The sequence below is a fragment of the Ceratocystis lukuohia genome (assembly GCF_044167205.1).
Source record: "Ceratocystis lukuohia strain C4212 chromosome Unknown Supercontig5_pilon, whole genome shotgun sequence".
NCBI lineage: Eukaryota > Fungi > Ascomycota > Sordariomycetes > Microascales > Ceratocystidaceae > Ceratocystis > Ceratocystis lukuohia.
This window is the reverse complement of record NW_027263524.1, coordinates 2191296-2204028: the sequence shown is the minus strand read 5'-3', so window position 1 is coordinate 2204028 and position 12733 is coordinate 2191296. Positions and strand designations below refer to the sequence as shown.

Here is a 12733-nt window from a genome sequence, read left to right as displayed (position 1 = left end):
GGCTTAATATAGAAGAGTAAAAATGGAAGAGCGAAAGAACAGATGAATGAGCGAGAAAGCGAAAGATGATGATGGGAGAAATGAGATGCAAGTGCAAAACGAGGGCGTGCAAAATATGTGCAGACGATAGAAAGACAGCAACTGGACAAGCTGGCAAGTTGAGAAGGTGCAGAGTCCCAAGTTGGAAGAACAAGAACAAAAAAGGAAAGAACGTAGAACGACAAGAAGAACGTTGCAGGCAAAGGAAGCAAGGAAGACAGGAACCCGCCTGAATAAGGATGGAGAAAAGAAGAGCCAAAAACAGCGATAATATCGCAGAAGCACAAGGCGAAAAAGGACTGGAAGCAAGCCGAGAAGAGGGAAGAATTGAACAAGCGAAGAAAAAAGATTGCGAGATTGAAATAGGGAAAGAGCAAGGCCTTGCTTAGCTGGCAAGCAACGAGTTTTTGCAGAAAGAAAACAAAATGGCGGAAAGGACAAGGAGAAAAGGACAGATGGAGCATACAAAAAGGATCGAAATAAGAAATGGGAAGAACAAAAGAAAATCGCCAGCGCAACAACGCAGAGCGATGGAGAGACGGTAGCCCGGTGTCCAAGCCCTTGGCTTTGCGCCCGAGCTTCAAACCTACAACCCCACTAGCTAGCAACCCTTGGCTTGTATGAGCTTGAGCCAGGCCTAAGCTAAGACCACCAAGACTAGGGGGTTGAGTGCCTGAGTGGGCTGACCTGTCTAGAAGCAGGTGCAGGCACACGACGTGGGCACAGGAGTGGGGCTGGGCCAAGCCGTTTTCCGGGATCCACATTTGCGTTAGATTTTGGGCTAGGGCAACTAAGCGCGCGCCACAACGATGATCACATCGTCATGTGATCCTTTCTGCTTTTCATTGTTCTTAGCCGTCTTCCATTCCAGTTTCTGGGTCGTAAATGTTGGAGGAGGCTATGATGGTTATTTGGTGTTGACAGTTGACTTTCCATATTGAATGACGGATATAGAACACAAGGTAACACCGGTGACTTTTTGGGCGTTTCTCAATCCACGCTTAAGGTTTAGGGCCATGTCTTTTGATCCAGGCTCAGTGGCAGGGCTATAACCTACAGGCAATAAGTACCGTCGCATTAGTAATAGCCTGAGAGGATCATCTTTTCTAGAAAGCGTTCAGCCACTGGTGCTTTTTTTGAGGCAGACCAGGAGCAGCGGAGCAATGAATACTATTATCAATAGTCATTTTATTGTAAGTGGAGAGCAATGGATTGTAGAAAACAAGGCTCACTTGACTTCAGATCTTTATCCCTCCAGCTTCATGTTGGGCTGAGCTCTAGATAGAGCCATCGAACGAACAATAGCTGTCATAATTGCAGCAGTAGGAACCCCATATTATTACGCAAGACCGCATAATAGTGTGGCTGTCCGCCTATTGGTTAGCTCTGTCCTTGTATATTCGCTTATCTGCTTCCCTAGGCTACAGAGCCCCTGATCGTAGGCCCCATGTCCCTCATTCAAGAATTAGTCAGTAGGCTCCAGTGTCCAATACATCCTGCATAGCAAGGTTTAGATGACGTTAAATCTAATTTTTAGTTGTGCAAATAACTTGGTTGATCAGCTGCAGAGACCTCAAGAGTGTAGAAGCCGGCGGATAGCTTCTATATCTCACTCTCTTCAAGTTCTTGAATAGTCTTCTGCGCGGCGTGCCCTACAAGCCTTTTTATGCAAGTACTAGCCTGTTTTTATGTGGCTTTGTAAAAGATAATACAGTAGTACCTTGGAGCTTTTTCAAAAGCCGTCCCATTCCAGTTAGATGTTGAGAAATCCCTGATGGGATAGTTGTTTTTGAACCCTATAATATAATAGCCATGTCGGAGGCTAGCAGAGATATCCACGTGCATTTTATCGGGCGATAGCTAATTGTTCAAGTTGATGGAATGGGGTCCCGGTAATAGTGACGCAAGCCTCAAAAGGCTTTGTAGCTGACATGTATAGGAAGTGCTTAGCGTATAGATTTTTCTAGATGTCTGTGTAGCTGCGATACTGCAATCCTTTTGTTAATTTAAGCCGACGACAGCTTCCTGCTGGGAGGCATAAGCCCTGGACTTCGTGTGCCCAGTCTTAGCTTATTTAGATGGAACCTCCAGACATAAAGCTGTTGGTATTTCGTGGTCAGCCTACTCATGGGAAAGCTAGGAGGTTCTAGTCGATCATGAGTAAAGCTCTAACTTGTGCCCAACCTCTAAGGTCATGTTTACAGTCAGTTGGTGCTGCTTTATCCACGTATAAAAGTACTCAACTAACATGTTTGAGAAGGTAAGAAGGTAACACGAAATCAAGACAAGGCCATAAGACAAGTATATCTTATAGTGCTTGGTTCCAGGGTCGAGCCCACTTCCAAACCTCCTCTACATACCCCACTACAACAACTAGCTGCCGACAGCCAGCCCTATGGTTACATCTGAACTTTTTGTGAACCGCTGTCATAGCTAAAGAAGGGTCTTACGGTTGAAAGGTTAGCTCGGCGATCATACAAGTCGGTCTTTCCGTAAAATACTTGAAAAGAAGTAGCTTGAGATATGCATACATGGTGGATGTAGGGAGGGCTCCAGAAATCAAGGGATTATCATCTGGTGTAGAAAAAACACCTTCGGCATAAGGTGCGCGTGTCAAACTCCCGAGGTAGCCCTGTGCCGGAACCCGCCGTAGCTCGTCGATTGCATCCTTGATCCGCTTGCTAATGGTCTTCTTCTCGGTTAATGTGAGAGACGGCAATAGTTCCTCTAGGTTGATGCTAGGGATGTAGTCCATGACGATACATCTCTTTTGAGTTTCCGGATCGACAACATGATCATGAACTTTTGGCACAGGAACTTTGCTGTTGGCAGCGATGAATATAATATTCTCTGCTTCAAGTGGTGGGATAGAAAACCCAGTCTTGACAGCGGTGTACTCCCCTATTTGCAATACAGGCTGCGTAAATTGCTCAGAACTGTGCAGTTATTAGCGGGTCTACGATCACTACGCTATGTACACAAAATACTTTGTAATTTAGACGGGTTTTTTTGTTGGTAATCTGAGTCAGGGTCACTAGGATTGCTGACCCTGACCAAGTTCGGCCAAACATTAGGGCTAGTATCTGACACAAAGAGACTTTTCCAGGGTCATGTGTTGGTAGTGATGCATACATAAATCGGTTGAGATCCGCTCTTCAATCAAGAATTAGACAGACATAGAACAACATCAATAATCACTTATTCCTTCTTCTTCTCATGATAAGGACATTCACTGTGTCTTCCTGATATGTACTGTCACTTTTGCCTTGGCTTCAACTGCCCACCACGTGCGTTGCAGTCCTGTGCTAGAGCATCTACTCTACGGCGCGCCCTCAGCCAGTCCTAGACGGCTTATAGCTGTTTCAACGAGTCATTCAAGTACACCTTGGCTATATCCTACGATATCCTATATAGAAGGTCACGATCTCACATGCGCCGTCACTCTTTCTACAACCCTTTGGTCACGCAAAAAAGAGATTCTACGACCAAAACTTAAGTACCTACTTCTTTTACATAGAATTCAGCTAAAATAGAAATTTTCTGCAAGCTGCCACCTCATTTAAGCTTACCATTAATATATCTATTGAAGTTAAGCTCTTGATGTCAGTGTTCCAGGTGTAGTGGTTCGCTGAGGTGGTGTGCTTTCGTCTCCAACTTCAATAACCGAAGCTAACAGTAAATATTAGGAGGACGTACTGAATGTTCTGTAAAATAGAGAAAAAGAAATATACGATTATTGAAATTATTCTGTCTATCGATATCGTGTGTGAAGAGCATTTCTCAACCGATTTATATATCCATCATCACGGGTTTTGGAAGAAGGCCCTTTATGTCTGGTTCTAACCCTAACGTTTGGGCGAACTAGATCAGGGTCCGCAATCCTGGTAACTCTGACTTAGGTTACTGACAGAGGCAGCCTCTAATTCTGATCCTAAATTGTCCTAAGAGCCGTCATCTCCCACAACAAGCTTCTTTTTCACTTTTTCTTCGGAAATATCTTCCCCGGCCGCTTGAGCTTTGCTTAAAGTTACGAAACGCTCATTGAGATCAGGTATAGCCTTCATCTTCTTCCCTCTTTTTAGGCGAGCTAGCTCCTTCTCTAGACTAGCAATCCGCATGGCATATGCCGCCCAACGTCTGCTGATGTGCCTCAAACCTTTTGGCCATCACGTTATACCGTCTCCGTGTCTTTGATGTTTCATTAAACTCAAGATCACGAATGTGGAGCCTAGGCTTTGGCTTGTCATCCAGCCCGAAATATGGCGCCCGCTCTGGAGTCCTTCTTAACCCGTGATTCAGCCTATCCTCTTGAATCCCTAGATGCCGTAGAGCCTTAGCTCGAGAAATTATCCAATTGCTGGTAACTCTCTAGGCCTGCAGTCACTCTTTTGTGCAACGTTGAACAAGGATGAAAAAAATAAGTAACTGGAACTAGAATTAACGTCTATGACTTGTAGAGAAAACCAGGGACAATGGAGTTGACTAAGACATTCGATGGGGATCCTTCCTCCTTCATCTAACCAGGCGAATTTGCCTTTTATAGGCCACTCCTCCTGCCACTTCTCACGAATAGTCTAGAAACCAGTTTGTCTTCCTGATCCTTGAATAACTGTTGGCCAGGCTGGAAATGCTCTTCCACGGCCGTCTGGCCATCAAGTCTGTCGATTAGAGCGGTTGGAGGCACTGCCCGTCGCTGGGACGCCTGAGAAGGCCAAAAGACATTGTCGGTGACATCCAATACAGCCTCAGCCATATCATCTTCTGTACATTTCTAACGAGGCCGCGATGAAGTCACTCTGATCATGCCATGAGAGACTATTAGTAATGATATTGGAAAGGAGTGGGAAGGAAATTGGGGATTGAACTGGTAATATTTCCTCACTACTACCTACATGGATAGGGTGGACTGATTGACAGTTTGTGAAAAGAACTAGTGATTTTAATCAATTCTATACTTAATAGAAGAAGTCATTTTTAAATAATGTTCATTTTGGCCAAGCTGTGTATAAGTGAAAGTGCCGAGTTTTGGTGGGTGACTGTTTATTTCGCCCAACGAAGGGGTAGATGAGGTTTATTCAAATCAGTCGAGATCCGTATTAGTCATGTCCTGACATGATGTTGTGGTGATTTTGCATAGAGAATATATTCAATTTAATCTAACTCCAGAGTATCCTAATACCAGTAGATATTAGGAGGATGTACTGAATGTCCTGTGAAGAAGAGGAAGAAGGAGAATGAGTGATTGTTGAAGTTGTTCCGTATCTATCCAAGTCTAGTCCGAGGAGCTGATCTCAGCCGGCTTATATATCTATCACCACCATGTTCTACATCAAGCACATGGGCCTTGGAAGAAGGCCCTTGATGTCTGATACTAACCCTAACGTTTGGGCGAACTGGATCAGGGTCAGCAATCTTGGTAACCCTGACTTAGGAATATACTTTTGTATCATAGCTTAACTCAAGTATTGGCCGGAAAGATATCTTAGGAGGTTTAGACTGGTATTCATTGCCAATCTTAACTTGATCCTGGCTACCTCTATGCTGAGGGTAGTTCTACCAAAGGCTGAAAACCTCTTACTGCCGGCACCACTCCTCAGGAGCCTCGAAGGTTACATCATCCTCGTCAACGCACATACAAATCCCATCTATCAAAAAGCAGTGTATTCCCCCACGTCCAAGGGCATCAGGATCAGGATCTTGACCATCGCCGCGATTTTGAAGGTTGCTAGGACGAGTTGCCAGAGCACTGGCAGCAAAGGCGAGAAGTAGAGTAACAGTCCAGCGTTGCATGATTGTCGAGTGATAGTTTCTGGTTAATGTTTTGTAGAGGGGACGTTGCAATGGCAAAGATATTGTAAAAGAAATGAAGGATTGAAGAAGAAGAGAGTGGTAAGGAGGCTCAAGAAGAGGCTATGAGCGAAGTCGAGATATGAGAAGTATAAAACCGATGTTCCGGAGAAAGAAGAAAAGGATCTACATGTTGCGAAGTGAGACCCCCTTCTATACTTGTCTGAAAGCTTTTCAAGCAAGTCTAAGCACATTCAAACATGTTGCCAATTACACACGACCAGAGCTACCTCGGCATCAAGATCGCGAAAGAGGGTCACCAAATTAAGTATGCCACACATCTGAAAACATTATTTAGCAGCTATGTTCACCTCAGCATCGAGGCACATGATAACACAGTTGCCATGGCTCGCATATTATATCTTTAAGTTCGAACTCCAGCAGGTTTCTAGAAAAGCGGAAAGTGGAAGTTCAATTACAGCGATCGCCTTTCGTAGCTCAGACTTTAATGCAGCCGACGAAGCACGAGGACTAATCCCGTCTTCCCTAGAAGCTTTTACATCTACCCTTCCTGTTTTCCCGTCCGGCTCTAGAATAAGTGATTTTTTTCATTATGTTACATAATTATTGTGCTACTCCAAAGCCATCTTCTTCCATAAATATCGACAACCCATTCTTACATAGCACGGCTCACAGGCGGGAAAACACAGTTACAGGCCCAATGTTGGCCGATGGGCTGTCGTTGGTGTTCTGGAAGAAGACTTACCATGTATCCCTTCTACACCGCTCAGTCGAAAGGGGGGGGGGAGGGGGGGCGGGCGAGGAGCCTCTCGAATGCGGGTTTGACGTAAGTGTGACTAAAGGTTCCCCAATGGAGAGAGCGAGCTTCCCAGAACTAGCAAGGGCTTCGCGTTGAGTGTGCCGTCTCTTCATTCTACTCCCCACCGTATTTTGAAATCAATATTGTTGTCGGATACTGTGTTTTTGGTATTGATAGGCTGGAGGACTAAGAGTAGCCTGGGCCCTGTGGCTGGAATTTCATCTGCTTAATAAGACCTGCATCAAGGATGAGCTTAGGACAATTATACACTGGCTTATAAGTCACGTTATTCTTTTGACTCCTGATTATTCCTATGTGTGAGTAGGCAAATTTCAAAGGCAGCATGCCATGCTAGTGGCTAGCATACCCTCAACAGAAACTACATTGCCAGGGCTATAAGCCTCTTTGATTGTCATTAATAACAGTTGCTTTTGTGATATTCATGAGCTTTATGAGCAAAAATGGTAATTTTTCCTAAGATAGAGGCCTATGATTCTAGAGGCCCTTGTATACTTGAGTCTGAACTCGAGCAGCTTTCATGTAAGCTGAAACATAGCTATGCATCACGTCCTTGAATAACGTTTATTGTGTTGTGGTTAAGATAGCGCTTATATGTAGCTTAATTCTAGAACAAGACAATTTATTGGACGGGTCTTTCCGTGTCGTAGTTCCCTTAACTTATTTCAACTTATTCGGAGATAGGTTTCTCTATGCCCGCCCCTAACTCCGGCTGTGCAAAAGCGTTGGCAGCATTCCAAGGATCTCATAGATAATATCTTTTAGTAAGGTTATGGAGTTCTTCGAGAAACGGGGCTAGTGATAACGGGCTAGCCTGACGTCTAGCTTGCTCGCATGCAAGTGGTTTGTTGGAGCTGCATCTCGAATCTCACATCAAGTGCTGTTGTTGTAAACTGCACCATTAGGGTGTATGACATAGTGGGATAAATTAACAAAAGGGCTGTGGTAAAGGAGGAGATGAAGCATTTCAAATATGAGTGAAGGCCAATAGTTGCGGTGTGAGTGTAAACTTTCGACTCCACTTTCAACATAATAATAAGCTGGTATTAGACAGATGTACTATCTTGCATCTGGACCAATGCTCTGTAAATTTAGTAATATCTATCTGCCTATCTTTGCGATATAGAGCTTTTGATGAGGGAGATGAGCGGCCATATTTAGGGTAACTATGAAATCACAGGTCCCTACTGTACACCAACACACCTATACTATGGCACACGTGGAGCAATGCCTAGACCCCGCCTAGAATCGACTAATAAAACTCTTGCCAGCCAATGCGGGTGCTTAAATCGCATTATCAATACTAGTTATCTGTTGAATAGATGGCTCAAGAACTACGTATTCAACTCTGTCATGTTGACCGAGTTCCTCTTTTTGCTTTAGCACTACATACATACCATGTCACACTTGATGACTGACAGAATGTTCCTTGAGGTTATTGTGTAGTAGAGAGGCACAAGAATAGCGTGTAATTCTTAGCTTGATGATGGTTGCACAGTAGATATCAGCAGCACTGTGGGTTCTATCGGAGCGACTTCTTCGGTCTTGAAAAAGTTGAACTAGGTTTGAACGGGATCTCCGCATATCTGGTATCGCAAAAGCTACTCCTCCTCCTTGGATAGGTACCAGTCGCTATAAAATCACACAAGTACATGTGCGGGTTATGTAGGCATTCACTTTAGGCATCGCTAATCGCCAACACGACACGTGCAACTGCGGCAACATCGCTCTAACTATTGAGAAGTAGGTAAAGCAAGAATGGGACAAGCCTTAATGCAGGTCGTAGCTTTGTTCCCTGGCAATTGTGTCCCACTTGAAAGCGAATATGAATTTCGAGAGTCACTTTTACAATCAGTCAAGTCTTATGCACTTGACTCTAAGCGCTCTCCCTTGTTTTGGCGACGTGTATATGCGCTCCCCCCTTGCCTGTATGCGCCCCGCCCTCTATTGGGGGCCCAATTAGGCGCCGATTTGTGCTACTGTCAGTCACCTAAGTCAGGGTTATCAGGATTGCTGATCCTGTTGCGTGGCGCGGTATATATGTTAAGTGGCGTCCCATACGTGCCCCACTTATCCGAGCCTATTGTGGCTGATCACATGAACATGATTGACACCACAATACGAAAGGAATAGTTCCAGGACGTAGCATAGACTTAAACCCTTTAATAAACTAACTGATTCAACATTTAAGATCTATTCTACAGATCCTGATCCAGTTCGCCCAATTGTTAGGGTTAGTATCAGACATCAAGGGCCTTCTACTAAGGCCCATGTGCTCGATCTAGAACAAGGTAGTGATGGATATATGAACCGGCTGAGATACGCTCCTCAGACTAGACTTGGCTAGATACAGAACAACTTCAATCAAAAGCTCTATATCGCAAAGATGGAGAGATAGATGATACCAAATTTACAGGGCATAGATCCAAATACAAGATGGTACATCTGCCTGACAACCACCAGCTTATTAGTATGTTGAAATCAGGTTCGAAAAGATTCACGCCCACGGGATCTAATGGCCTTGACTTATATTTGCGATACTTCATCTCCTCCATTACCACAGCCCTCTTGCTAATCTATCCCACTATTCCATGTACCCTAATGGCGCCATTTACAACAGAAGCACTCGATGCGAGATTCGAGAGGCAGCTCCAACAAACTACTTGCATGCGAGCAATCCAGACACTAGCCTATCCGGTTGTCACTAGCCCTGTTTCTCAAACAACACCATAACCCTACTAGAAGACATTATCTATTTGATGCTGAGAATGCTTCCAAAGCTTTTACACTCTCGGATTTAAGGGCAGGCATTAAGAGAAATATTCCCGAATAATATAAGGGAACTGTGACATGGAAAGACCCGTCACATTAAATTATCTTGTTCTAGAATGAAGCCACATATAGGCACTGCCTCAATCACGACCAACGTCGTTCAAGGAAACGATACATAGCTGATTTTCTACCTGCGCGAAATATGCTTGAGTTCAGACTAAAGTATAGAAGGGCCTCCAAATTTACATGACTATATCTTGGGAAAATTGGCATTATTGTTAACATGGCTCATGAAAACTACAAATGTACCTGCTATTAAGGAGAACCAAAGAAGCTTACAGCCCCGGCAATGAGACTTCTGCTGCAGGTATACTAGTCATTAGCTTGGGATCCAGCCTTCGCAATTTACCATCTCATACATGGGAATAATGAGGATAAGAAGAATAACGCGACTTGTAAGCCAGTGTATAATTGTCCTAAGCTCATCCTTCAATACAGGTGCTTTGCGTATTTAGCAGATGAAATTCCACTTACAGTACCCAGGCTACTCTTGGTCCTTCATTCTATCAAGACCACAAACAGAGTACCTGACAAGCTACTAGGCTCTACAATGTTGACTACAAATACACCAGGGAGTAGAATGAATAGACGGCGCACTCAACGCGAAACTCTTGCTAGTTCTGTGAAGCTTGCTCTCTCGATTGGAAAGCCTTTAGTCACATTTATCTCAAATCCGCATTCATGAAAGTCCTAGCCCCCCCCCCCTTTCGACTGAGCGGTGTGAAAGGGATAGAGGGTAAGTCTTCTTCCAGAACACCAAACACAGCCCATTGGCCAGCATTAGGCCTGCAACTGTGTTTGTCCACCCATGGTAGCTCTGTTATCTTGTGCTTCGATGCCGAGGTGAACATAGCTGTTATATATCGTTCTTAGATGCGCGGCATTCTTAATTTCGTGACTCTCTTTCGCATTGGTGATGCCGATGTAGCTCTAGTGATGTCAAACTGGTGACATTATTGAATGTGCTCAGACTTGCTTGGGAAAAGTTCAACCAAGCATATAAAGGCGTCTCACCTCGCACATGTGGATTCTTGTCTTCTGTCTCCAGAACATCGGTTTTATACTTCTCATACCTCGACTTCGCTCACAGCCTCTTCTTGAGCCTTCTTACTACTCTCTTCTTCTTCAATCCTGAATTTTGTTACAACATCTTTGCCATTGCAAAGTCCCCTCTACAAATCATTAACCAGAAACTATCACTCCACAATCATGCAACGCTGGACTGTTACCCTACTTCTCGTCTTTGCTGCCAGTGCTCTGGCAGCTCCTCCTGGCGACATTCAAAATGTTGGCGAGAACAAAAAGTTTGATGATGATGTCGGTGGTGCTGGACGTGAGAACATAATCTGCTCTTTCGCAGGTGATGTTTGTGTTTGCGTTGGCGATGATGGTGTGGCCTTTTCGGTTCCTGATGCGTGGTGCATGCAGTAGCAGCTTGTCAGCCCTTGGTAGAACTACCTTCAACATAGAGATAGCTAGGACAAGGATGAGATTGGCGATGAATAGCAGTCCTAACCGCCGAAACTATCATTCAGACAAATATTTGAGTTAGGCTATACTACTAAAAATATATCCGTACATGAGTGTCTAAGAATTGCTCGATGTTGAACTGTTGGAATGGTTTGGTGAAATGTTGAATGACTTGTGTTGGACCTTTGCTTTTAGCAAGCTACAGTCTAGCAAGTTGTAGCAAGATCCTAAACTGAACTTGAAAGAACGATCCCACAGGGTGGTGCCCATCTCAGTCATTCAACTAATCTTAACTTCTGTTGTTTAAGCTCAAATTGGAGATACCGGAGTTTAGTCCTTGGGATGGAACTTTCAGCCGATATTGTTCCTTAGTATATCCAGTTTCCCAAGTCAGTGTGTTTCAATGTTGAATATATCTTGGTGTTCATTGGAAGAGAGAAAACAAAAAGAATCAAAAATACCGCCCAAACGAAGGCATACTATCCATGTAGAAATGAAAGCTCACAGTGTTCTAAATACCACTACAAAACCACCATGTCCTCTAGTGTGGAGGGCTAGTCTATCAGGCCCAGCCTTTGCAACGTTTCTTTCATTTGGATGCGCGAAGCCAGTCCATTGTGCTTATTACTTAGTTAGTACAAGAAAGGACGTTTAGATCGTATCTCTTAAACTTTAAAAGACACTGGTCAGGATCAATAGAAGGTCTTACCTAAGACGAACATGGGCCACTCCTTGGAAAAAGCTCTTGGGAAACTAGGGTGCTCTATAGCGAGGTTTTGCTCATAGCCCTAGCCACGGGGTTCTTTGCATTTTGCGCTTACGCTATAGGATAGCCGACACACCGAACAGAAAAGCCCAAGAAGAGAGAATTAGAACACATAATAGTTTCATCAGGCTTCGAAGCATTGTAGTAGAAGAGAGTGTCACCTATCGATATTCTGATCATATATGCTACTGGCTTGATAAGTGGGTAGATTCTCTACAACACATATCATAGTCGCTATACTCAGGGTTTGACAAAGGAGAGTGAGGATCGAATAGAAGCAATTCTACAACAAGATCCTGTCGCGTGCCAACCCTACGGATCAAAGAAAGCCAGCATTTAAGGAAAGGGGTAACTGAACGTGGGAGAAAGGAAAAGATAGAACTGTAAGGAAACTTAAATGGAAATACTGGACCTATATTGTCACAGAACAAGACAATTATAAAACACAACATATTTCATAGTCGAAGTACTCAGGGGCTGACGAAGGAAAGAGCGAAGAATGAATACAATCAATTCTAAAGCATGTTGCATATCTTTTGTCCAACCTTACCCCTGCTGAAGTTAACTGCCCTATCCATGACAAAGAAATGCTGACTGGCAATCTTCTCCTGTTTGAAATACTGGCTGGTGTCACATTCCAAGTACACGCTGATCACCACAACCTCGTTTACTTCCCGACCCGTCAGACCCTTTCGGAACGCCAACGCCGCTGGTCCTATGAGCTATCTGGGCTCGGCTTTACTCCTGTACACAGACCTGGAACTGCACAAGTCACCTCTGAGGCCCTGTCACGGCGGGACCAAGACCTCCACACGACTCCTTGGACGATAGACTGCAATCGAGGGTACATCTCGTGGCAACGATTCTACCAGCACATCACTGCAGCCATCCAGGGTAAAAGTCCTGGCAAAGACCCAGAGGCATGGAAGTCGCCTCTAATCCTAGTCCCCCTTCACCCTTTGCAAAATAAGAACCTCACACCCTTTGAAGCGCCGCTTTAA

General features: G+C 44.3%; 3 protein-coding genes across 3 annotated transcripts; 2 read left to right on the top strand and 1 right to left on the bottom strand.

Moving 5' to 3' along the window:
• Window positions 1-2485: 2485 nt before the first annotated feature.
• HOO65_050475 (PHD finger domain protein) lies at window positions 2486-3110 on the bottom strand (the record flags this gene model as incomplete). The annotated part of the gene is made up of 2 exons (XM_071003534.1): window positions 2486-2975; window positions 3088-3110. 2 exons carry the CDS (start codon window positions 3108-3110, stop codon window positions 2486-2488), a joined length of 513 nt encoding a protein of 170 aa, XP_070858534.1.
• A 7595-nt stretch (window positions 3111-10705) lies between these two features.
• Window positions 10706-10927, top strand: HOO65_050474 (uncharacterized protein; the record flags this gene model as incomplete). The annotated part of the gene is made up of 1 exon (XM_071000910.1): window positions 10706-10927. One exon carries the CDS (start codon window positions 10706-10708, stop codon window positions 10925-10927), a length of 222 nt encoding a protein of 73 aa, XP_070858533.1.
• A 1392-nt stretch (window positions 10928-12319) lies between these two features.
• Window positions 12320-12733, top strand: HOO65_050473 (retrovirus polyprotein; the record flags this gene model as incomplete). Its single annotated transcript, XM_071000909.1, has 1 exon — window positions 12320-12733. The coding sequence occupies one exon, from the start codon at window positions 12320-12322 to the stop codon at window positions 12731-12733; it is 414 nt and encodes a 137-aa protein (XP_070858532.1).